At 39.7% G+C, this 27,353-nt stretch overlaps 1 protein-coding gene and 1 non-coding gene across 2 annotated transcripts; both read left to right on the plus strand.

Moving 5' to 3' along the window:
- Positions 1–204: 204 nt before the first annotated feature.
- On the plus strand, positions 205–26,215 carry LOC148544610 (uncharacterized). The gene is made up of 3 exons (XM_088498964.1): positions 205–457; positions 587–839; positions 25,585–26,215. Exons 1-3 carry the CDS (start codon positions 205–207, stop codon positions 26,213–26,215), a joined length of 1,137 nt encoding a protein of 378 aa, XP_088355090.1.
- On the plus strand, positions 9,705–9,812 carry LOC148544611 (small nucleolar RNA R71). Its single transcript, XR_015901604.1, has one exon. It is a non-coding gene; the product is annotated as a small nucleolar RNA R71 (small nucleolar RNA).
- Positions 26,216–27,353: the final 1,138 nt, after the last annotated feature.

Raw genomic sequence — 27,353 nt, forward strand, 5'->3', positions numbered from 1 at the left:
GACATCATCTACCCAATTTCCGATAGTGAATGAGTGAGTCCGGTCCAAGTAGTGCCGAAGAAGTCCGGAGTAACAATGGTGAAGATGGAGAGTGGAGAGCTTGTGGCCACCTGAGTCCAGAACACTTGGCGAGTGTGCATTGATTACCGCCAGCTGAATCAAGCATTGCGGAAGGACCATTACCCGTTGCCGTTCATTGACCAAATGTTGGATCGCTTGGGAGGTTTTTATCGTCGGTTCATCAAGGACTTTAGCAAAGTCGCATTGCCCCATTCCCGCCTACTACAAAAGGATGTAGAATTTCATTTCAATGAAGATTGCAAAAAGGCTTTTGACAAGTTGAAGGAAGCGCTAACCACAGCTCCTATTGTGCAAGGCCCAAATTGGAATCAACCTTTTGAGATCATGTGCGATGCCTCGAATCACGCTGTAGGTGCTGTGCTAGCACAGCGCGATGGTAATGCTCCTTACACTATAGCATATGCATCAAAAACTCTAGATTCGGCTCAGTCGATTTACACCACCAATGAGAAAGAGCTTTTAGCCATTGTTTTTACTCTAGACAAGTTTTGACCCTATTTGCTAGGCTCTAAGGTGGTGGTGTATTTGGACCATGCTGCTTTGAAATATTTGCTAAAGAAGAAGGAGTCAAAGCCTAGGCTCATTATGTGGATATTACTTTTGCAAGAATTTGACTTGGAGATCAAAGATAGAAGTGGGTCTCAAAATCTAGTGGCGGACCATTTGAGTCGCCTCGAACATTTAACTTTGGATCCCACTCCTATCAATGACTCATTTCCCTTAGATACCTTGCAAGCAATATCCCAAAGCACCCCATGGTTTGCCCCGATAGCTAATTACTTGGTCGCTCACGTTTTTCCCCCACAATTTTCAAGGCATCAAAAAGATAGATTGAGAAGTGATGCTAAGTATTATCTTTGGGATGATCCACATCTGTGGAGGCATGGAGCGGATCAAGTAATTAGGAAGTGCGTGATGGAATCTGAGTTCCAGTCTATCCTTCAATTTTGCCACTCATCTTAGAGTGGGGGTCATTTTGGCCCACAACGAACAATGAAAAAGGTTTTAGACTGCGGATTCTGGTGGCCCACTTTGTTTAGGGATGCCAACCAATTTTGCGAATCCTGTCATCAATGCCAGAAATCTGGAAATACCTCTCAGAAAGATGAGATGCTGATGCCAAGGCATTTTGGCCAGTTTCACTGACCTTTTCTTTACTGTTTTTAAGGTAGTTTCATGCAATTTTTTAGGAAATAAGCTAGTTTTGGGTAGATATTCACTTACATCTTGATTCAAGCAAATATTGTGAACTTTGAATGATTTCATGAGAATTTTGCATGAATTATATGATAAATTGGATGATGCATGATCCCATGATTAAGAGCAAGACTTTGATGCACTTTGTTTGATTGATTTCAGGCCAAAAGAAGAAGAGAAGAAGCCACGTTAGTGGCTACGTTAGTTACACTAACGTGGGCACTAACGTGGAAGGAAGGAAAGCCCCAACGTTAGTAAGAAAAGTTAGTGGCATTAACTTTGAAGAAAGGAAATGGAGCCAACGTTAGTGACACTTAACATTATCACTAACGTTGGACCAAGCTCATAAGTGGCCACGTTAGTTGCCACGTTAACTTAGTTAACGTGGCCTCTAACGTTAAGAAGTAAAGGGGAAGCCAACGTTAGTGACATTCAACTTTATTACTAACGTTGGCCAAGTCACAATAAGCCACGTTAACTCCCACGTTAACCTAGTTAACGTGGAAGCTAACGTGAAGAAACAAGGTGGTCGACAACGTTAGTGACACCAAACATTGTCACTAACGTTGGAAGGAACCCACACAAGCCCCAATAAGCCACGTTAACTCCCACGTTAACCTAGTTAACGTGGAAGCTAACGTGAAGAAGGGAGGTGATCGCCAACGTTAGTGACACCCAACATTGTCACTAACGTTGGAATGAGCCACACAAGCCACTATGAGCCACGTTAACTCCCACGTTAACTTAGTTAACGTAGGCAAAAGTCCCACCTGGCAGCCTGACCATACCTTCTTCAAACATGCATAACTTGAGCCACAAAGCTCCAAATGAGGTGATTCCAGTGGCATTGGAAAGTAGGATTCTAGAGATTTCCAAGCATATATGGCACTATATAGTTGACACTAAATTTGAGGGAGAAAACCTGCCCCGAAAGTGCCAAGATGAATATGGTATCAACCTGTAGTAAGGCCAGCTGACATCTTCACCTTCCAAGAAGTGTAACTCGAGTTGTAGAGCTCCAAATGATGCGCTTCCAAGGGCATTGGAAAGTAGACATCCAGGGCTATCCAATAATATATAATAGTATGGGGTGAACACTAAGTTTCAGCTTCAGAAACTGGCAATAATGAAGCCCTGATCGCTAGCGTTATTGGCTCTCAAGTTTTTCATTAACGCTAGCAACTATGCCAGCGACCATGTCCACTTCAAAGGTACATAACTTGAGCTACAGAGGTCCAATTGAGGTGATTCCAGTTGCGTTAGAAAGCTGACATGCAGAGGTTTCCAGGAATATATAATACTCTATAGTGGGCATGAAATTGGAGTACAAACAAGAGGCATCTTTTAAGCCCCAAAAACACCAACTGGGCAGCAAGTGCAACGTTAGCCACAATAACTTTAGCACTAACGCCACACTTGTAGCGTTAGTGTGGCTAACTTTAGCACTAACTTTAGCACCTGTACCTCAACTTGACTCACTCTCTCTCAAGTCCACTTCAAAGCTCAAGCAAGCAAGCCCACAATTTTCAACCAATCAAGACCACAAGAAGCATCTAGAATAGGAATTTTCATTTAATTGTAATTTGCTTTTAATTTCATTTTGTAATTTAGGAGAGCCTATATAAAGGCCTTAGTCTTTACATTGAAAGCAATCTTGAAAAGGGGGGACTGAGATTCTGGAATGGGGGATTGAAGAGGGGTCTTCGGACTCCCTCCCCTCACACACTTTTCCTTCTCTTTCTTTTAGTTGTAATTTTGATTTATGAATGTTGAATTTTCAATTTTAGTTTTAATCTTCATCTTTACTTTTCTGCACTTTTTTTCTTTTCTATTTTTGTAGAGCAATGATCAACTAACTCTTTACATTGGGTTAGAGAGCTCTATTGTGATTCAATGGATTAAGTGTAGTTCTTATTCTTCTTCTTCTTTCTTTCCTCTTGATTTTACTAGAGAGCTTTCGATCTTCATCCAATTGGGTAGTTATCTTGGAAAAGAAACTATTCATACTTGGATCTCTTCTGAACCTTAAAAGAGGAATGAAGAGATCATGCTAGAAATGCTTTCTCATGCTGGACCAAATTGGGTGTGGATGGATATGTGACTATAATCCTTCCAACACTTGATTTGGGAAATGCATGTGGTATAATCAGTGACCATACTTCATCTCTTCTCATGAGCAATTGACCAAGGAATTGGCTATTGATCAAGATTTGAGAGATTGAATTCCAAGAAATTAGAATTCGATCAATTAAGATTGCCAAGGAGATCAATGAATGCATTGATTGAGGAAGAGATGATAATGAACTTGATCCGGAGGATTGCAATATCTCTTGATCCCAATGTTCATTTTATTTTTTAGTTCTTACATTTTATTTTCTTGCCATTTTACTTCTCTGCACTTTATTGCTTTCTTTACTTTCATGCAATTTACATTTCCTTGCTGCTTATCACTCCAATATGATTCGTCTAACTAGAATAATCAATTAACCATTGATTGCTTAATCCGTTAATCTCTGTGGGATTCGACCTCACTCTATTGTGAGTTTTTACTTGACGACAAATTCGGTACACTTGCCGAAGGGAGATTTGTTGAGAGACAAGTTTTTCGTGCATCAAGTTTATGGCGCCGTTGCCGGGGATTAATTGTGATTAACAAACTACCGGTTGATTGATTTACTAGATTAGACACTTTTCTTTTGTCTTTATTTTCTTTTGCTTCTTTATTTTCTTTTGCTAACTAACTGTTTGTGATATTGCCTCACTGGGAATTTCCTCATCTGTGACAATGGAGATTCAAATTTTCTTTTGGTGATTATTGTTTGAGACAGAGCTTTCTGCAGCAAAGAAAGGAGCATCTGGTGCACGAAATTGTGATCTCCAGGCTCAAACAAATCCTGGTAATGGCTCCAAAGCTTGGTGCTCTGATCTTAATTCATAATATGTCACAACTTCGATACAACTAACCAGCAAGTGCACTGGGTCGTCCAAGTAATACCTTACGTGAGTAAGGGTCGAATCCCACGGAGATTGTTGGTATGAAGCAAGCTATGGTCACCTTGCAAATCTCAGTCAGGCGGATTTAAACATGATACTTTATTAGATTTAAAATAAACAATAAAAGGGATAGAGATACTTATGTATATTCATTGGCAGGAATTTCAGATAAGCGAATGGAGATGCTTTTCATTCCTCTGGACCTCTGCTTTTCTGCTGTCTTCATCCAATCAGTCTTACTCCTTTCCATGGCTGGCTTTATGTGATACATCACCACTGTCAATGGCTACTTTCGGTCATCTCACGGGAAAATGATCCAATGCCCTGTCACGGCACGGCTAATCGTCTGGAGGCATCACCCTTGTCAATGGCTTCATCTTATCCTCTCAGTGAATAATATGCTCACGCACCCTGTCACGGCACGGCTATTCATCTGTCGGTTCTCGATCATGCTGGAATAGGATTTACTATCCTTTTGCGTCTGTCACTAACGCCCTGCAATCGCGGGTTAGGAGCTCGTCACAGTCATTCAATCATCGAATCCTACTCGGAATACCACAGACAAGGTTTAGACTTTCCGGATTCTCTTGAATGCCGCCATCATTCTAGCTTACGCCACAAAGATTCCGGTTAGGAGATCTAAGAGATACTCATTCTAGCTTAATTCATGTAGAACAGAAGTGTTTGTCAGGCACGCGTTCATAAGGGAGAAGGATGATGAGCGTCACACATAATCATCACCTTCATCACGTTCTTGGGTGCGAATAGATATCTTAGAAGAGAAATAAGAAGAATTGAATAGAAAACAGTAGTACTTTGCATTAATCTTTGAGGAACAGCAGAGCTCCACACCTTAATCTATGGAGTGTAGAAACTCTACCGTTTGAAAATACATAAGTGAAGGTCCAGGCATGGCCGTGTGGCCAGCCCCTCTGATCTAAGAACCAGGCGTCCAAAGATGTCAAATACAATAGTAAGAGGTCCTATTTATAATAAACTAGTCACTAGGGTTTACAGAAGTAAGTAATTGATGCATAAATCCACTTCCGGGGCCCACTTGGTGTGTGCTTGGGCTTGGGCTTGAGTGTTACACGTGCAGAGGCCATTTGTGGAGTTGAATGCCAGTTTCTGTGCCAGTTTGGGCGTTCAACTCTGGTTTTGGATCCTTTTCTGGCGCTGGACGCCAGATTTGGGCAGAAGGCTGGCGTTGAACGCCAGTTTACGTCATCAATTCTTGGCCAAAGTATGGACTATTATATATTGCTGGAAAGCTCTGGATGTCTACTTTCCAACGCAATTGGAAGCGCGCCATTTCGACTTCTGTAGCTCCAGAAAATCCACTTTGAGTGCAGGGAGGTCAGAATCCAACAGCATCAGCAGTCCTTTTTCAACCTCTGAATCTGATTTTTGCTCAAGTCCCTCAATTTCAGCCAGAAAATACCTGAAATTACAGAAAAACACACAAACTCATAGTAAAGTCCAGAAATGTGAATTTAACATAAAAACTAATGAAAACATCCCTAAAAGTAACTAGATCCTACTAAAAACATACTAAAAACAATGCCAAAAAGCGTATAAATTATCCGCTCATCACAACACCAAACTTAAATTGTTGCTTGTCCCCAAGTAACTGAAAATCAAATAGGATAAAAAGAAGAGAATATACTATAAATTCCAAACTATTAATGAAACAGAGCTTCAATCATATGAGCGGGACTTATAGCTTTTTGCCTCTTGAATAGTTTTGGCATCTCACTTTATCCATTGAGGTTCAGAATGATTGGCATCTATAGGAACTCAGAGTTCAGATAGTGTTATTGATTCTCCTAGTTCAGTATGATGATTCTTGAACACAGCTTCTTTATGAGTCTTGGCCGTGGCCCTAAGCACTTTGTTTTCCAGTATTACCACCGGATACATAAATGCCACAGACACATAATTGGGTGAACCTTTTCAGATTGTGACTCAGCTTTGCTAAAGTCCCCAATTAGAGGTGTCCAGGGTTCTTAAGCACACTCTTCTTTTGCTTTGGACCTTGACTTTAACCGCTCAGTCTCAAGTTTTCATTTGACACCTACACGCCACAAGCACATGGTTAGGGACAGCTTAGTTTAGCCGCTTAGACCAGGATTTTATTCCTTTAGGTCCTCCTATCCACTGATGCTCAAAGCCTTGGGATCCTTTTTATTTGCCCTTGCCTTTTGGTTTTAAGGGTTATTTGGCTTTTTCTGCTTGCTTTTTCTTTTTCTTTCTATTTATTTATTTATTTATTTTTTTGCCTATATTTTTTTTTCTGCAAGCTTTGTTCTTTGCTGCTTTTTCTTGCTTCAAGAATCATTTTTATGATTTTTCAGATTATCAAATAACATGTCTCCTAGTCATCATTCTTTCAAGAGCCAACATATTTAACATTCTTAAACAACAACTTCAAAAGACATATGCACTGTTCAAGCATTCATTCAGAAAACAAGAAACATTGTCACCACATCAATATAATTAAGCTAAGTTCAAGGATAAATTCGAAACTCATGTACTTCTTGTTCTTTTGAATTAAAACATTTTTCATTTAAGAGAGGTGATGGATTCATAGGACATTCATAACTTTAAGGCATAGTTACTAACTACTAATGATCATGTAATGAAGACACAAACACAGATAAGCACATAGAAAACGAAAAACAGAGAAAGTAAGAACAAGGAATGAGTCCACCTTAGTGATGTCCTTGAGCTCTTCTATGTCTCTTCCTTGTCTTTGCTGCTCCTCCTTCATTGCTTTTAGATCTTCTCTGATTTCATGAAGGATGATGGAGTGCTCTTGATGTTCCACCCTTAGTTGCTTCCAATAATTGTGTGGAAGAAAATGTATCCCCTGAGGTATCTCAGGGATCTCTTGATTTGCAGTCAAATGTTCTACCACTGAGCTATAGACCCTTGATAGAAGCTTTTGTCTTCCCTTTCTTCTTTCTAGAGGCTTCTCTGGCCTTAGGTGCCATCAATGGTTATGGAAAAAAACAAAAAAGCTATGCTTTTTACCACACCAAACTTAGAATGTTGCTCGCCCTCGAGCAAAAGAAGAAAGAATAGAAGAATAAGAAGAAGATATGGAGGAGATGGAGGGAGATGTGTATTCGGCCATATGGGTGGGATTGGGTGGGAAAGAGATGTTGAATTTTGAAGGAAAGTGGGTGTTTGGATGTGAGTGGTAAAGGGTTAATTAGGGAAGAGTGTTTATTGGGAATAGAGGATGATTGAGAAGAGAGAAGAGAGTGAGTGGAGGTGGGTGGGGATCCTGTGGGGTCCACAGATCCTGAGGTGATCCTGTGAGGTCCACAGATCTTGAGGTGTCAAGGCATTTACATCCCTGCACCAATTTAGGCATGCAAAATGCCCTTGCACACAACTCTGGGCGTTCAGCGCAGGTTGGTGCCCATTTTGGGCGTTCAACGCCCATTTGCTGCCATTTCTGGCGTTGAACGCCAGAACCATGCCTGTTCTGGGCGTTCAGCGCCAGAACTATGCTCTGTTCTGGCGTTTGAACGCCAGACAGATGCTCCTCCAGGGTGTGATTTTTCTTCTGCTGTTTTTGATTCCGTTTTTGATTTTTTTGTTTATTTTGTGACTCCACATGATCATGAACCTAAGAAAACATGAAAAACAATAAAAATAAGAATTAGATAAACATTGGGTTGCCTCCCAACAAGCACTTCTTTAATGTCAATAGCTTGACAGTGGGCTCTCATGGAGCCTCACAGATGTGCAGAGCTTTGTTGAGACTCTCCAACACCAAACTTAGAGTTTGGATATGGGAGTTCAACACCAAACTTAGAGTTTGGTTGTGGCCTCCCAACACCAAACTTAGAGTTTGACTGTGGGGGCTCTGGTTGACTCTGCTTGGAGAGAAGCTTTTTCTGCTTCCTCTCCATGGTTGCAGAGGGAGATCCTTGAGTTTTGAATACAAGGGAGTTCTCATTCCATTGAAGGACTATTTCACCTCTGTCAACATCAATCACAGCTCTTGCTGTGGCCAGGAAAGGTCTTCCTAGGATGATGGATTCATCCTCTTCCTTTCCAGTATCCAGGACTATGAAATCAGTAGGTATGTAAAGGCCCTCAACCTTTACTAATACATCTTCTACTTGTCCATAAGCCTGTTTTCTTGAGCTGTCTGCCATCTCTAGTGAGATTTTAGCAGCTTGCACCCCATAGATTCCCAGTTTCTCTATTACAGAGAGGGGCATGAGGTTTATTCCTGAACCAAGGTCACACAGAGCCTTAAAGATCATGGTGCCTATGGTACAGGGTATTATGAACTTTCCAGGATCCTGTCTCTTCTGAGGCAATGTCAGTTGATCCAGATCACTTAGTTCATTGATGAACAAGGGAGGTTCAACTTCCCAAGTATCAATGCCAAATAATTTGGCATTCAGCTTCATGATTGCACCAAGAAACTTGGCAGTTTGCTCTTCAGTAACATCCTCGTTCTCTTCAGAAGAGGAATACTCATCAGAGCTCATGAAGGGCATAAGGAGGTTCAATGGAATCTCTATGGTCTCCAGATGAGCCTCAGAGTCCTTTGGTTCCCCAGAGGGAAGCTCCTTATTGATCACTGGACGTCCCAGGAGGTCTTCCTCCTTGGGATTCACGTCCTCTCCTCTCCTCACAGGTTCGGCCATGGCGCTTATGTCAATGGCCTTGCACTCTCCTTTTGGATTCTCTTCTGTATTGCTTGGGAGAGTACTAGGAGGGATTTCAGTGATCCTTTTACTCAGCTGGCCCACTTGTGCTTCCAGATTTCTAATGGAAGATCTTGTTTCATTCATGAAACTTACAGTGGCCTTAGATAGATCAGAGACTAGATTTGCTAAATTAGAAGCATTTTGTTCAGAGTTCTCTGTCTATTGCTGAGTTGATGATGGGAAAGGTTTGCTATTGCTAAACCTGTTTCTTCCACCATTATTAAAGCCTTGTTGAGGCTTTTGATCCTTCCATGAGAAATTTGGATGATTTCTCCATGTTGAGTTATAGGTGTTTCCATAAGGTTCACCTAAGTAATTTACCTCTGCTATTGCAGGGTTCTCAGGATCATAAGCTTCTTCTTCAGAAGAAGCCTCTTGAGTACTGTTGGATGCAGCTTGCATTCCATGCAGACTCTGAGAGATCATATTGACTTGCTGAGTCAATATTTTATTCTGAGCCAATATGGCATTCAGAGTATCAACTTCAAGAACTCCCTTCTTCATAGGCGTCCCATTACTCACAGGATTCCTTTCAGAAGTGTACATGAACTGGTTATTAGCAACCATGTCAATGAGTTCTTGAGCTTCTGCAGGCGTTTTCTTTAGGTGAATGGATCCACCTGCAGAGGTGTCCAGTGACATCTTTGATAGCTCAGATAAACCATCATAGAATATATCCAGGATGGTCCATTCTGAAAGCATGTCAGAAGGACACTTTTTGGTCAACTGTTTGTATCTTTCCCAAGCTTCATAGAGAGATTCACCTTCTTTCTGTCTGAAGGTTTGAACATCAGCTCTAAGCTTGCTCAGCTTTTGAGGTGGAAAGTACTTGGCTAAGAAAGCCGTGACCAGCTTATCCCAAGAGTTCAGGCTGTCTTTAGGTTGAGAATCCAACCATAATCTAGCTCTGTCTCTTACAGCAAAAGGGAAAAGCATGAGCCTGTAGACTTCAGGATCTATTCCATTAGTCTTAACAGTATCACATATCTGTAAGAATTCAGTTAAGAACTGAAAAGGATCTTCGGATGGAAGTCCATGAAACTTGCAGTTCTGCTGCATCAGAGAAACTAATTGAGGTTTCAGCTCAAAGTTGTTTGCTCCAATGGCAGGAATGGAGATGTTTCTTCCATGTAAATTGGAATTAGGTGCAGTAAAGTCACCAAGCATCCTCCTTTCATTATTATTATTTTCGCCTGCCATCTCCTCTACCTGTTTGAAAATTTCTGAAAGGTTATCTCTGGATTGTTGTATTTTAGCTTCTCTCAATTTTCTCTTCAGAGTTCTTTCAGGTTCTGGATCTGCTTCCACAAGAATGTTCTTATCCTTGCTCCTGCTCATATGACAAGGAAGAATGGCCAGAAAAATGATAATAATAATAGAGATCCTTTATACCACAGTATAGGGATCCCTTTGTAAGTAGAAGAAGAGGGGGAGATAAAGGATGTGATGTAAAGGAAGAAACACAACTGTGAAGATTGGAATGTGAGATGAGATGTTAGGACATGAATGAATAAATAGAATGAGATGGGGGAGGAATAATTTTCGAAAATTATTTTGAAAAGGAGTTAGTGATTTTTGAAAATTGGTTTTTGAAAATTTGTTAGTATTTTTCGAAAATTTTTTTGAAATAAAAATAAAAATAAAAATAATTAGTTAATTAAAAAGAAATTTTTGAAAAAGGGGGAGATATTTTCGAAAATTAGAGAGAGAGAGTTAGTTAGGTGGTTTTTGAAAAAGTTAAGAAACAAACAAAAAGTTAGTTAGTTAGTTGAAACAAATTTTGAAAAGATAAGAAGTTAGGAAGTTAGAAAAGATATTTTGAAAAGATATTTTTGAAAAAGATAAGATAAGAAGATATTTTTGAAAAGATATGATAGAAAATAGTTTTTGAAAAAGATTTGATTTTTAAAATCTCAATTAATGACTTGATTCATAAGAAATCACAAGATATGATTCTAGAACTCAAAGTTTGAATCTTTCTTAACAAGCAAGTAACAAACTTCAAATTTTTGAATCAAAACATTAATTGATTATGTTATTTTCGAAAATTTGGTATAAAAATAAGAAAAAGATTTTTGAAAAATATTTTTGAAATTTTCGAAAATAACTAATAATTTTGAAAAAGATTTGATTTTTGAAAAGGATTTTGAAAAAGATAAGATTTTCAAATTGAAAATTTGATTTGACTCATTGGCAACAACTTGATTTTTAAAAATTTTTGAAAAAGTCAATTCAAATTTTCGAATTTGATGAGAGAAACATGGAAAGATATTTTTTTTTATTTTTGAATTTTTATGATGAGAGAGAAAAACACAAAAAAATTGCAATGCATGAAATTTTTAGATCAAAACATGTGATGCATGCAAGAATGCTATGAATGTCAAGATGAACACCAAGAACACTTTGAATGTCATGATGAACATCAAGAACATTTTTTTGAAAAATTTTTAATGCAAAGAAAACATGCAAGACACCAAACTTAGAATTCTTTAATGCTTAGACACTAAGAATTCAAGAATGCACATGATAAACATGAAAAGAAACAAAACAAAAAATCATCAAGATCAAACAAGAAGACTTACCAAGAACAACTTGAAGATCATGAAGAACACTATGAATGCATGATATTTTCGAAAAAATGCAAGATGCATATGCAAGTGACACTAAACTTATGATATGACTCAAGACTCAAATAAGAAACACAAAATATTTTTGATTTTTATGATTTTCTAATTTTTTTGGATTTTTATTTATATTTTTCGAAAATTTAAAAGAAAAAATAAGGATTCCAAAATTTTTAATATGAATTCCAGGAATCTTGCATTCTTAGTCTAAAGCTTCAGTCCAGGAATTAGACATGGCTCACTAGCCAGCCAAGCTTTCAATGAAAGCTCCGGTCCAAAACACTAGACATGGCCAATGGCCAGCCAAGCTTCAGCATGTAATTCAGATATGACATGCCTGACATACTCATTACCAAAGGAATAGACATGGCTTTACAGCCAGCCAGGCTTCACATGCTTCATGAAACACTAGAATTCATTCTTAAAAATCTTGACTAAATTTTTGAAAACATTTTTAATTTTTTTTTTTCGAAAACAGATGAGAGATTTTTGAAAATATTTTTGAAAAATTTTTGAAGAGAAAATAAAAAGAAAATTACCTAATCTGAGCAACAAGATGAACCGTCAGTTGTCCAAACACAAACAATCCCCGGCAACGGCGCCAAAAACTTGGTGCACGAAATTGTGATCTCCAGGCTCAAACAAATCCTGGTAATGGCTCCAAAGCTTGGTGCTCTGATCTTAATTCATAATATGTCACAACTTCGATACAACTAACCAGCAAGTGCACTGGGTCGTCCAAGTAATACCTTACGTGAGTAAGGGTCGAATCCCACGGAGATTGTTGGTATGAAGCAAGCTATGGTCACCTTGCAAATCTCAGTCAGGCGGATTTAAACATGATACTTTATTAGATTTAAAATAAACAATAAAAGGGATAGAGATACTTATGTAGATTCATTGGCAGGAATTTCAGATAAGCGAATGGAGATGCTTTTCGTTCCTCTGGACCTCTGCTTTCCTGCTGTCTTCATCCAATCAGTCTTACTCCTTTCCATGGCTGGCTTTATGTGATACATCACCACTGTCAATGGCTACTTTCGATCATCTCACGGGAAAATGATCCAATGCCCTGTCACGGCACGGCTAATCGTCTGGAGGCATCACCCTTGTCAATGGCTTCATCTTATCCTCTCAGTGAATAATATGCTCACGCACCCTGTCACGGCACGGCTATTCATCTGTCGGTTCTCGATCATGCTGGAATAGGATTTACTATCCTTTTGCGTCTGTCACTAACGCCCTGCAATCGCGAGTTAGGAGCTCGTCACAGTCATTCAATCATCGAATCCTACTCGGAATACCACAGACAAGGTTTAGACTTTCCGGATTCTCTTGAATGCCGCCATCATTCTAGCTTACGCCACGAAGATTCCGGTTAGGAGATCTAAGAGATACTCATTCTAGCTTAATTCATGTAGAACAGAAGTGTTTGTCAGGCACGCGTTCATAAGGGAGAAGGATGATGAGCGTCACACATAATCATCACCTTCATCACGTTCTTGGGTGCGAATAGATATCTTAGAAGAGAAATAAGAAGAATTGAATAGAAAACAGTAGTACTTTGCATTAATCTTTGAGGAACAGCAGAGCTCCACACCTTAATCTATGGAGTGTAGAAACTCTACCGTTTGAAAATACATAAGTGAAGGTCCAGGCATGGCCGTGTGGCCAGCCCCTCTGATCTAAGAACCAGGCGTCCAAAGATGTCAAATACAATAGTAAGAGGTCCTATTTATAATAAACTAGTCACTAGGGTTTACAAAAGTAAGTAATTGATGCATAAATCCACTTCCGGGGCCCACTTGGTGTGTGCTTGGGCTTGGGCTTGAGTGTTACACGTGAAGAGGCCATTTGTGGAGTTGAACACCAGTTTCTGTGCCAGTTTGGGCGTTCAACTCTGGTTTTGGATCCTTTTCTGGCGCTGGACGCCAGATTTGGGCAGAAGGCTGGCGTTGAACGCCAGTTTACGTCGTCAATTCTTGGCCAAAGTATGGACTATTATATATTTTTGGAAAGCCCTGGATGTCTACTTTCCAACGCAATTGGAAATGCGCCATTTCGAGTTCTGTAGCTCCAGAAAATCCACTTTGAGTGCAGGGAGGTCAGAATCCAACAGCATCAGCAGTCCTTTTTCAACCTCTGAATCTGATTTTTGCTCAAGTCCCTCAATTTCAGCCAGAAAATACCTGAAATTATAGAAAAACACACAAACTCATAGTAAAGTCCAGAAATGTGAATTTAACATAAAAACTAATGAAAACATCCCTAAAAGTAACTAGATCCTACTAAAAACATACTAAAAACAATGCCAAAAAGCGTATAAATTATCCGCTCATCAGCATCCATCATATTTTAGTCAATCAAATTTCATGGGAAACTCTCTACCCCCACAGAATGATTCACTTTACTATGCTCATGGTGGGTGGGAGTATCAAGAACATGAAATGGGGTACTTTTTAGAGCCACAAAATGGTCCATATTTTGGTGAAATTGATCACTACTCAAGTTGTGGCTGGGAAGATCAAAATCAAGTAGATTTCACTCATTCATACCCCAGTCATCAAGAGCCATCACCTCTCAATTATACAATTTTACCTCCAAGTTTTACATGCCTAAATTCTTCATCATTTGAGTATGCCTCAGCACAAAAGTCTATCCCAAATCCATACAATTCATTTCACCATCCACAAAACTCAATCCATTACCCACAAAAGTCATACCACTCTCAGAACATAAAACCACAAAACAACCAATTCCATTCACAAAGTAGCCACCCTCAACCTCCAAATTTCACCCCAGCTGCACACCCTCCCCTCGAGGATAAGCTATCAAGGATAGAGAACCTACTGGCAATGCTCTTGGAAGAATATAAGGACACAAGGACTTTCCAAGAGGAAGTAAAAACCATTATGCAGAACCGGTGGGTTGCCATTAAGAAGCTTGAGGCACAAGTTGGATATCTATCAAAGCAAATCACTACCCACAATTCTCTCAGTGATACCATGGCAAACCCAAGGGAGGAATCAGAAGAACAAGAAAAAGAGGCACCCATACCAAGTGAGATTTCTATGAAGAAGGAGGAGGTTATGAGAGTATATAAGCCTAAGGCTCCATACCCACAGAGGTTACTAGTGGTGATAAAGGAACATACAAACTCACTCCCAAAAGACTCAATGCAACATCATGTAGAAGAAAGGGAGGAAGTCAATCAAGGGAGTCCACACTCCAAGGAAACAGAGAGTTGCATAGAGGGTGAGTTCATTGAACCACCAATTCAAGAAGTTCTTGATGAAGAGGATGCTCCAACCATCATACAATACCCAAATCCTAAAATCAAGGTGGTAAAGGCAATCAACATGAACACTAACAAAAGGATGGTGACCAAGAAAAGAAGGACAATATCCATGAAGAAGAAAAGGTCAACCAAAAGCCATCCCAACCCTACCCCAACAAGCAAGTTTACACAAGCTAACAACAAAAGAAAGCTTGCTGAGGAGAGGCACTCAAAACAAGGGGCATTAACTGGCTCCTCTTTCCTCTTGAGGTCATTCCTCTTAACAAACTAGAAGAAGAGGAAGAAAGTCATGAACAATATGTCAAGCTAATGACAGTAAAAGAGCACTTGTTGGGAGGTAACCCAACCGTAGGTAATATTTCCTTGCTTTGCTTAGTTTAGTTTCAATAATTTAGCATATGATTACACTCTAAGTTTGGTGTTGCCATGCAACAATTTGAATTTCAATCTTCACTGGGTACTTGCAACATTCTAGATTGACAGTGGCACACTAAGTTTGGTGTTGCCACTTAACTTTCATGCAAAGTACCATGCCAACACCACTTATTAATGCAATCAAAATGTCTCTGTTTGTATCTCTTGTGTCTTTATTGTATCCTTAACCTTGCTTGCTGAAACACATGCATACTCACACTTCATTCTAAGACATTCATGATTCATCATGGACCCCGTCACCACTGTTTTAATTGTTGCCTGAGTATAAGCAATCATTTTATGTCTGGTGTAGTAAGGGGAAGAATAGGAGAAAAAGGGCAACAACAATGAAGATAAAATACAAGGTGGTAAAGTTCCTTTCTCCTCTTACTTATTTCCAGCACTTTAATTTGCATGATTGTCTTCTATGTTCTTTGTATGTATGTGTGCTTTCTCCTTGTGAATAAGCATGATAATTCTGTCTTTTAAACTTTTTATTGATTAAGGCTGTGTTTTCTAGTCTGAATGTCATTACTGCATCCTTACTTTGCTTACTTTTATGCTTGTCCCTTTGAATCAAATGAAAAAGAGAATGGGTGTTTTACAAAAGACCAGAGTGGAGTTCATACTATGGAGTAAGTTCATGAGTTTATGGTGTGATCATAAGTTAGCTAAGTTGGTTCAACCATAAGGTGGGAAGACAACTATCTGTCAGGAATACTATGCTTGAGACACACCCCATGAAACTAGCTAAATAAGAAGATCCTAATAAGAAAAAAGGAAGGAACAATAAAGGTTGAAAAATAAAAGAAAAAGAGTAAGCAATAAGGCTACGCACCAATGGTTTTAATCTTAAGGCATGTGTCTGTGGTGCTCCTGTGTGAGGGATCTACTTGGATGAATAAGCTCTTAGGGGTGCCTTATCACTTGGTAACTTGGGTTAACTAACTCGGGATTATCAGCTGAAAGTCTACTATCAAGAGTAACCCTCACTACAGAGCATTTAGTAACCCAAAGAGGTGCTGGACACTAAGGTCTCAAGAAAAGAAAATAAATAAACCATATGCCTGTGGTGTGTATGTATGGGGGAGAGACTTGAGCAAGTAAGTCCTAGGGGTGCTTCAACATCTAGCACCTTGAACCAACTGGTTCGGGAGTGTTGGCTGAAAGCTTATTTTAAAGATTTGCCCCTTACAGAGCACTTAGCTTAAAGAACACAAATAAGCCCTGAAATGACAACAAAAGGATCAATGAGTAAAAGTCTCATGGGATGCAATCAAAGTGAGTATTCTAGGACATGATAAAGGTCTGAAAGCTAGGAATGAACCTAAGTTGCTATGCATGAAACCACCATAAAACCAAGGACATGACTTCCACAAGAATGACTCATTTCTCTTGGCATTCCATTCATCATTCTCTTGTTCCAGTACTTGCTTAGGGACAAGCAAGCTTTAAGTTTGGTGTTGTGATGCCAGGCATTTTGGCCATTTTCACTGACATTTTCTTTACTATTTTTAAGGTAGTTTCATGCAATTTCTTAAGAAATAAGCTAGTTTTGGGTAGATATTCACTTACATCTTGATTCAAGAAAACATTGTGAACTTTGAATGATTTCATGAGAATTTTGCATGAATTATATGATAAATTGGATGATGCATGATCCCATGATTAAGAACAAGACTTTGATGCACTTTGTTTGATTGATTTCAGGCCAAAAGAAGAAGAGAAGAAGCCACGTTAGTGGCTACGTTAGTTACACTAACGTGGGCACTAACGTGGAAGGAAGGAAAGTCCCAACGTTAGTGAGAAAAGTTAGTGGCATTAACTTTGAAGAAAAGAAATGGAGCCAATGTTAGTGACACTTAACATTATCACTAACGTTGGACCAAGCTCATAAGTGGCCACGTTAGTTGCCACATTAACTTAGTTAACGTGGCCTCTAACGTTAAGAAGTAAAGGGGAAACCAACGTTAGTGACATTCAACTTTATTACTAACATTGGCCAAGTCACAATAAGCCACGTTAACTCCCACTTTAACCTAGTTAACGTGGAAGCTAACGTGAAGAAACAAGGTGGTCGACAACGTTAGTGACACCAAACATTATCACTAACGTTGGAAGGAACCCACACAAGCCCCAATAAGCCACGTTAACCTAGTTAACGTGGAAGCTAACGTGAAGAAGGGAGGTGATCGCCAATGTTAGTGATACCCAACATTGTCACTAACGTTGGAATGAGCCACACAAGCCACTATGAGCCACGTTAACTCCCATGTCAACTTAGTTAACGTGGAAGTTAACGTGGGCAAAAGTCCCACCTGGCAGCCTGACCATGCCTTCTTCAAACATGCATAACTTGAGCCACAAAGCTCCAAATGAGGTGATTCCAGTGGCATTGGAAAGTAGGATTTCAGAGCTTTCCAAGCATATATGGCACTATATGGTTGACACTAAATTTGAGGGAGAAAACCTGCCCCGAACGTGCAAAGATGAACATGGTATCAACCTGTAGTAAGGCCAGCTGACCTCTTCACCTTCCAAGAAGTGTAACTCGAGTTGTAGAGCTCCAAATGATGCGCTTCCAAAGGCATTGGAAAGTAGACATCCAGAGCTTTCTAATAATATATAATAGTATGGGGTGTACACTAAGTTTGAGCTTCAGAAACTGGCAATAATAAAGCCCTGATCGCTAGCGTTATTGGCACTCAAGTTTTTCATTAACGCTAGCAACTATGCCAGCGACCATGTCCACTTCAAAGGAGCATAACTTGAGCTACAGAGGTCCAATTGAGGTGATTCTAGTTGCGTTAGAAAGCTGACATGCAGAGGTTTCCAAGGATATATAATACTCTATAGTGAGCAAGAAATTGGAGCACAAACAAGAGGCATCTTTTAAGCCCCAAAAACACCAACTGGGCAGCAAGTGCAACATTAGCCACAATAACTTTAGCACTAACGCCACACTTGTAGCGTTAGTGTGGCTAACTTTAGCATTAAATTTAGCACCTGGACCTCAACTTGACTCACTCTCTCTCAAGTCCACTTCAAAGCTCAAGCAAGCAAGCCCACAATTATCAACCAATCAAGACCACAAGAAGCATCTAGAATAGGAATTTTCATTTAATTGTAATTTGCTTTTAATTTCATTTTGTAATTTAGGAGAGCCTATATAAAGGCCTTAGTCTTTACATTGAAAGCAATCTTGAAAAAGGGGGACTGAGATTCTGGAATGGGGGATTGAAGAGGGGTCTTCGGACTCCCTCCCCTCACACACTTTTCTTTCTCTTTTTTTTAGTTGTAATTTTCATTTATGAATGTTGAATTTTCAATTTTAGTTTTAATCTTCATCTTTACTTTTCTGCACTTTTTTTCTTTTCTATTTTTGTAGAGCAATGATCAACTAACTCTTTACATTGGGTTAGAGAGCTCTATTGTGATTCAATGGATTAAGTGTAGTTCTTATTCTTCTTCTTTCTTTCCTCTTGATTGTACTAGAGAGCTTTCGATCTTCATCCAATTGGGTAGTTATCTTGGAAAAGAAACTATTCATACTTGGATCTCTTCTGAACCTTAAAAGAGGAATGAAGAGATCATGCTAGAAATGCTTTCTCATGCTGGACCAAATTGGGTGTGGATGGATATGTGACTATAATCCTTCCAACACTTGATTTGCGAAATGCATGTGGTATAATCAGTGACCATACTTCATCTCTTCTCATGAGCAATTGACCAAGGAATTGGCTATTGATCAAGATTTGAGAGATTGAATTCCAAGAAATTAGAATTCGATCAATTAAGATTGCCAAGGAGATCAATGAATGCATTGATTGAGGAAGAGATGAGAATGAACTTGATCCGGAGGATTGCAATATCTCTTGATCCCAATGTTCATTTTATTTTTTAGTTCTTACATTTTATTTTCTTGCCATTTTACTTCTCTGTACTTTATTGCTTTCTTTACTTTCATGCAATTTACATTTCCTTGCTGCTTATCACTCCAATATGATTCGTCTAACTAGAATAATCAATTAACCATTGATTGCTTAATCCGTTAATCTCTGTGGGATTCGACCTCACTCTATTGTGAGTTTTTACTTGACGACAAATTCGGTACACTTGCCGAAGGGAGATTTGTTGAGAGACAAGTTTTTCGTGCATCAAGTTTATGGCGCCGTTGCCGGGGATTAATTGTGATTAACAAACTACCGGTTGATTGATTTACTAGATTAGACACTTTTCTTTTGTCTTTATTTTCTTTTGCTTCTTTATTTTCTTTTGCTAACTAACTGTTTGTGATATTGCCTCACTGGGAATTTCCTCATCTGTGACAATGGAGATTCAAATTTTCTTTTGGTGATTATTGTTTGAGACAGAGCTTTCTGCAGGAAAGAAAGGAGCATCCATCATATTTTAGTCAATCAAATTTTATGGGAAACTCTCCACCACCACAGAATGATTTACTTTACTATGCTCATGGTAGGTGGGAGTCTCAAGAACATGAAATGGGGTACTTTCCATAGCTACAAAATGGTCCATATTTTGGTGAAATTGATCACTACTCAAGTTGTGGCTGAGAAGATCAAAATCAAGGAGATTTCACTCATTCATACCCCAGTCATCAAGAGCCATCACCTCTCAATTATACAATCTCACCTCCAAGTTTTACATGCCTAAATTCTTCATCATTTGAGTATGCCTCAGCACAAAAGTCTATCCCAAATCCATACAATTCATTTCACCATCCACAAAACTCAATCCATTACCCACAAAAGTCATACCACTCTCAGAACATAAAACCACAAAACAACCAATTCCATTCACAAAGTAGCCACCCTCAACCTCCAAATTTCACCCCAGCTGCACACCCTCCCCTCGAGGATAAGCTATCAAGGATAGAGAACCTACTGGCAATGCTCTTGGAAGAATATAAGGACACAAGGACTTTCCAAGAGGAAGTAAAAACCATTATGCAGAACCGGTGGGTTGCCATTAAGAAGCTTGAGGCACAAGTTGGATATCTATCAAAGCAAATCACTACCCACAATTCTCTCAGTGATACCATGGCAAACCCAAGGGAGGAATCAGAAGAACAAGAAAAAGAGGCACCCATACCAAGTGAGATTTCTATGAAGAAGGAGGAGGTTATGAGAGTATATAAGCCTAAGGCTCCATACCCACAGAGGTTACTAGTGGTGATAAAGGAACATGCAAACTCACTCCCAAAAGACTCAATGCAACATCATGTAGAAGAAAGGGAGGAAGTCAATCAAGGGAGTCCACACTCCAAGGAAACAGAGAGTTGCATAGAGGGTGAGTTCATTGAACCACTAATTCAAGAAGTTCTTGATGAAGAGGATGCTCCAACCATCATACAATACCCAAATCCTAAAATCAAGGTGGTAAAGGCAATCAACAAGAACACTAACAAAAGGATGGTGACCAAGAAAAGAAGGACAATATCCATGAAGAAGAAAAGGTCAACCAAAAGCCATCCCAACCCTACCCCAACAAGCAAGTTTACACAAGCTAACAACAAAAGAAAGCTTGCTGGGGAGAGGCACTCAAAACAAGGGGCATTAACTGGCTCCTCTTTCCTCTTGAGGTCATTCCTCTTAACAAACTGGAAGAAGAGGAAGAAAGTCATGAACAACATGTCAAGCTAATGACAGTAAAAGAGCACTTGTTGGGTGGTAACCCAACCGTAGGTAATATTTCCTTGCTTTGCTTAGTTTAGTTTCAATAATTTAGCATATGATTACACTCTAAGTTTGGTGTTGCCATGCAACAATTTGAATTTCAATCTTCACTGGGTACTTGCAACATTCTAGATTGACAGTGGAACACTAAGTTTGGTGTTGCCACTTAACTTTCATGCAAAGTACCATGCCAACACCCCTTATTAATGCAATCAAAATGTCTCTGTTGGTATCTCTTGTGTCTTTATTGTATCCTTAACCTTGCTTGCTGAAACACATGCATACTCACACTTCATTCTAAGACATTCATGATTCATCATGGACCCCGTCACCACTGTTTTAATTGTTGCCTGAGTATAAGCAATCATTCTATGTCTGGTGTGGGAAGGGGAAGAATAGGAGAAAAAGGGCAACAACAATGAAGATAAAATACAAGGTGGTAAAGTTCCTTTCTCCTCTTACTTATTTCCAACACTTTAATTTGCATGATTGTCTTCTATGTTCTTTGTATGTATCTGTGCTTTCTCCTTGTGAATAAGCATGATAATTCTGTCTTTTAAACTTTTTATTGATTAAGGCTGTGTTTTCTAGTTTGAATGTCATTACTGCATCCTTACTTTGCTTACTTGTATGCTTATCCCTTTGAATCAAATGAAAAAGAGAATGGGTGTTTTACAAAAGACCAGAGTGGAGTTCATACTATGGAGTAAGTTCATGAGTTTATGGTGTGATCATAAGTTTGCTAAGTTGGTTCAACCATAAGGTGGGAAGACAACTATCTGTCAGGAATACTATGCTTGAGACACACCCCATGAAACTAGCTAAATAAGAAGATCCTAATAAGAAAAAGGGAAGGAACAATAAAGGTTGAAAATTAAAAGAAAAAGAGTAAGCAATAAGGCTAGGCACCAATGGTTTTAATCTTGAGGCATGTGTCTGTGGTGCTCCTGTGTGAGGGATCTACTTGGATGAATAAGCTCTTAGGGGTGCTTTATCACTTGGTAACTTGGGTTAACTAACTCGGGATTATCAGCTGAAAGTCTACTATCAAGAGTAACCCTCACTACAGAGCATTTAGTAACCCAAAGAGGTGCTGGACACCAAGGTCTCAAGAAAAGAAAATAAATAAACCATATGCCTGTGGTGTGTATGTATGGGGGAGAGACTTGAGCAAGTAAGTCCTAGGGGTGCTTCAACATCTATCACCTTGAACCAATTGGTTCGGGAGTGTTGGCTGAAAGCTTATTTTAAAGAGTTGCCCCTTACAGAGCACTTAGCTTAAAGAACACAAATAAGCCCTGAAATGACAACAAAAGGATCAATGAGTAAAAGTCTCATGGGATGCAATCACAGTGAGTATTCTAGGACATGATAAAGGTCTGAAAGCTAGGAATGAACCTAAGTTGCTATGCATGAAACCACCATAAAACCAAGGACATGACTTCCACAAGAATGACTCATTTCTCATGGCATTCCATTCATCATTTTCTTGTTCCAGTACTTGCTTTGGGACAAGCAAGCTTTAAGTTTGGTGTTGTGATGCCAGGGCATTTTGGCCAGTTTCACTGACCTTTTTTTTTACTATTTTTAAGGTAGTTTCATTCAATTTCTTAGAAAATAAGCTAGTTTTGGGTAGATATTCACTTACCTCTTGATTCAAGCAAACATTGTGAACTTTGAATGATTTCATGAGAATTTTGCATGAATTATATGATAAATTGGATGATGCATGATCCCATGATTAAGAACAAGACTTTGATGCACTTTGTTTGATTGATTTCAGGCCAAAAGAAGAAGAGAAGAAGCCACGTTAGTGGCTACGTTAGTTACACTAACGTGGGCACTAACGTGGAAGGAAGGAAAGTCCCAACGTTAGTGGGAAAAGTTAGTGGCATTAACTTTGAAGAAAAGAAATGGAGCCAACGTTAGTGACACTTAACATTATCACTAACGTTGGACCAAGCTCATAAGTGGCCACGTTAGTTGCCACATTAACTTAGTTAACGTGGCCTCTAACGTTAAGAAGTAAATGGGAAGCCAACGTTAGTGACATTCAACTTTATTACTAACATTGGCCAAGTCACAATAAGCCACGTTAACTCCCACGTTAACCTAGTTAACGTGGAAGCTAACGTGAAAAAACAAGGTGGTCGACAACGTTAGTGACACCAAACATTGTCACTAACGTTGGAAGGAACCCACACAAGCCCCAATAAGCCACGTTAACCTAGTTAACGTGGAAGCTAACGTGAAGAAGGGAGGTGATCGCCAACGTTAGTGACACCCAACATTGTCACTAACGTTGGAATGAGCCACACAAGCCACTATGAGCCACGTTAACTCCCACATTAACTTAGTTAACGTGGAAGTTAACGTGGGCAAAAGTCCCACCTGGCAGCCTGACCATGCCTTCTTCAAACACGCATAACTTGAGCCACAAAGCTCCAAATGAGGTGAGTTCAGTGGCATTGGAAAGTAGGATTTCAGAGCTTTCCAAGCATATATGGCACTATATGGTTGACACTAAATTTGAGGGAGAAAACCTGCCCCGAAAGTGCAAAGATGAACATGGTATCAACCTGTAGTAAGGCCAGCTGACCTCTTCACCTTCCAAGAAGTGTAACTCGAGTTGTAGAGCTCCAAATGATGCGCTTACAAAGGCATTGGAAAGTAGACATCCAGGGCTTTCTAATAATATATAATAGTATGGGGTGGACACTAAGTTTGAGCTTCAGAAACTGGCAATAATGAAGCCCTGATCGCTAGCGTTATTGGCACTCAAGTTTTTCATTAACGCTAGCAACTATGCCAGCGACCATGTCCACTTCAAAGGAGCATAACTTGAGCTACAGAGGTCCAATTGAGGTGATTCCAGTTGCGTTAGAAAGCTGACATGTAGAGGTTTCCAAGGATATATAATACTCTATAGTGGGTATGAAATTGGAGTACAAACAAGAGGCATCTTTTAAGCCCCAAAAACACCAACTGGGCAGCAAGTGCAACGTTAGCCACAATAACTTTAGCACTAACGCCACACTTGTAGCGTTAGTGTGGCTAACTTTAGCGCTAAATTTAGCACCTGGACCTCAACTTGACTCACTCTCTCTCAAGTCCACTTCAAAGCTCAAGCAAGCAAGCCCACAATTGTCAACCAATCAAGACCACAAGAAGCATCTAGAATAGGAATTTTCATTTAATTGTAATTTGCTTTTAATTTCATTTTGTAATTTAGGAGAGCCTATATAAAGGCCTTAGTCTTTACATTGAAAGCAATCTTGAAAAAGGGGGACTGAGATTCAGGAATGGGGGATTGAAGAGGGGTCTTCGGACTCCCTCCCCTCACACACTTTTCTTTCTCTTTTTTTTAGTTGTAATTTTCATTTATGAATGTTGAATTTTCAATTTTAGTTTTAATCTTCATCTTTACTTTTCTGCACTTTTTTTCTTTTCTATTTTTGTAGAGCAATGATCAACTAACTCTTTACATTGGGTTAGAGAGCTCTATTGTGATTCAATGGATTAAGTGTAGTTCTTATTCTTCTTCTTCTTTCTTTCCTCTTGATTTTACTAGAGAGCTTTCGATCTTCATCCAATTGGGTAGTTATCTTAGAAAAGAAACTATTCATACTTGGATCTCTTCTGAACCTTAAAAGAGGAATGAAGAGATCATGCTAGAAATGCTTTCTCATGCTGGACCAAATTGGGTGTGGATGGATATGTGACTATAATCCTTCCAACACTTGATTTGAGAAATGCATGTGGTATAATCAGTGACCATACTTCATCTTTTCTCATGAGTAATTGACCAAGGAATTGGCTATTGATCAAGATTTGAGAGATTGAATTCTAAGAAATTAGAATTCGATCAATTAAGATTGCCAAGGAGATCAATGAATGCATTGATTGAGGAAGAGATGAGAATGAACTTGATCCGGAGGATTGCAATATCTCTTGATCCCAATGTTCATTTTATTTTTTAGTTCTTACATTTTATTTTCTTGCCATTTTACTTCTCTGCACTTTATTGCTTTCTTTACTTTCATGCAATTTACATTTCCTTGCTGCTTATCACTCCAATATGATTCGTCTAACTAGAATAATCAATTAACCATTGATTGCTTAATCCGTTAATCTCTGTGGGATTCGACCTCACTCTATTGTGAGTTTTTACTTGACGACAAATTCGGTACACTTGCCGAAGGGAGATTTGTTGAGAGACAAGTTTTTCGTGTATCAGATGCCCCAACAACCGATAATTTTTTGTGAGATTTTTTATGTTTGGGGCATAGATTTCATGGGGACATTTTCAAATTCCAATGGGTTTGTGTACATATTGTTAGCAGTGGACTACGTCTCTAAATCAGTGGAAGCAATTCCTACCCGTTGCGATGACGCTAATATTGTTGCTTCCTTTTTGAAAAATAACATTATTTGTAGATTTGGGTCACCACGAGCAGTCGTGAGTGACCAAGAAACCCACTTTTGTAACAGGAAAATTGAGGCATTGATGAAAAAGTATGGAGTTATTCACAAAGTTTCTACAGCCTATCACCCCAAACCAATGGGCAAGCGGAAGTATCCAACAAGGAGATCAAAAGAATCTTAGAGAAGGTGGTTAACCCACAGAGGAAGGATTGGAGTTCTAGATTGGGAGATGCATTATGGGCCTATAGGACTGCTTACAAGACCCCAATTGGAATGAGCCCCTTCCGTATTGTTTTTGGGAAACCCTGTCATCTTCCAGTTGAGATCCAACATAGAGCCTTTTGGGCAGTGAAGAATTGCAATCCGGACTTAAAGGGGGCGGGAATAGAATGTAAGCTCCAATTGGAAGAATTAGAATGCCTTAGGTTGGAAGCATATGAAAATGCTCAGTTCTACAAGGAAAAAGATAAGGCATTCCATGACCAGAATATAAGGCGGAAGAACTTCAAGATAGGTGATGAAGTACTTGTATACAATTCAAGGTTGCGATTCATGCTCGGGAAATTGAGGTCTAGATGGGATGGGCCATTTAAAGTAGTAGATGTCAAGCCATATGGGGTGGTGGAAGTGATTCACCCCACTAATGGAGTTAAGTTCAAGGTCAATGGTCATAAGGTGAAGCTCTATCATACTCAACCCAAAAATGCCAAGGAGTTGGAGATCTTCCTCCTTGGTGAAGTTCCCAAGTGACCAATGAAGCCATGCAAGTCCAACTTAGGACTCTAAACTAAAGTGCTTGGTGGGAGACACCCCACCATGGTGACATTATTCCAACTCTATCACTTATTTATAGTCTTTTGCCTTGTTTGCCTTTTTGTGATATAATGGTTAGTTTAGGTTTGATTTGATGAATTTTGAGTTGTTCAAGTTGTATTGCTTGTGGACTATGAATTTGAGCTTATTTGAATGGTTTGGGGTTGGTATGCAGATATACTAAGGGTAGGAACCTTAGTTTTGAAGAGAAAAGAATTTTCTGAAACAGGGCATTTGTGCGTCCGCACCCACCTGTGTGTGCGCACAAAACTGAGTTTTTCGCCATCTATCCGGCCGCACCCACCTGTGCATCCGCACACGCTTTTTTGTGTCCTCTGGTCGCAGCGCCAGCACAGCCTGTGCATGCACGCTGCCCAGTTTTCTTTGACCTGTGCATGCACACAGCTACGTGCGTACGCACAAAACCCTCACATACTCTATCTGTGCGGCCGCACAGACGTGTGCACCTGCACGCAACTTGATAGTCCCTCTGGTGGCAGCGAGGGAACAGCTTGAGCGTGGGCACAACCTCCCCCACTTCTAGCCTCTGTGCGAGCACACGGACCTGTGTGCGCACGCACACATGATTTCGTCCTCAAGTTTAAAAAAAACCCTCTGTGCGATCGCACGCTGTATGCGTTTGCACCATTCTAAGTTTTCGTCTCTGTGCGTCCACACAGGACTTGTTCTGGGCAATAACAGGGCAACCTGCCCTGTTGAGAGGCAGTCTTCTCTTTTCTTTTTCTTCTTCATAGCTGTCCTCTCTCCCTCTTCTCTGCCCAGCCCCACCGGTCCTGGCCGCCACGGCCAGCCCACCGCCGGCGACCACTCCCTCTCTCTTTCTCTTTTCTTCTCTTCTCTTCCCTCTTTTCCTTCTTCCTTTCCTTCTCTTTTCTATATACACCACCGGTGAGCTCTCCCTCTTCCGATGTTGTTTCTTTTCCGGCGACCCCAACTGCCGTGGTCTCGCAGTGGCTATAAGAAGTGCCATTGTTCCTCCCCAATTCTTGTTCCTTTCCACCTTTATATCTAAGGTTCTTATTTTTCCTTTCTCCTTATGTTAATATTTTTGCGA

The sequence above is a fragment of the Arachis ipaensis genome, chromosome B9 (assembly GCF_059453495.1).
Source record: "Arachis ipaensis isolate K30076 ecotype BB chromosome B9, ASM5945349v1, whole genome shotgun sequence".
NCBI lineage: Eukaryota > Viridiplantae > Streptophyta > Magnoliopsida > Fabales > Fabaceae > Arachis > Arachis ipaensis.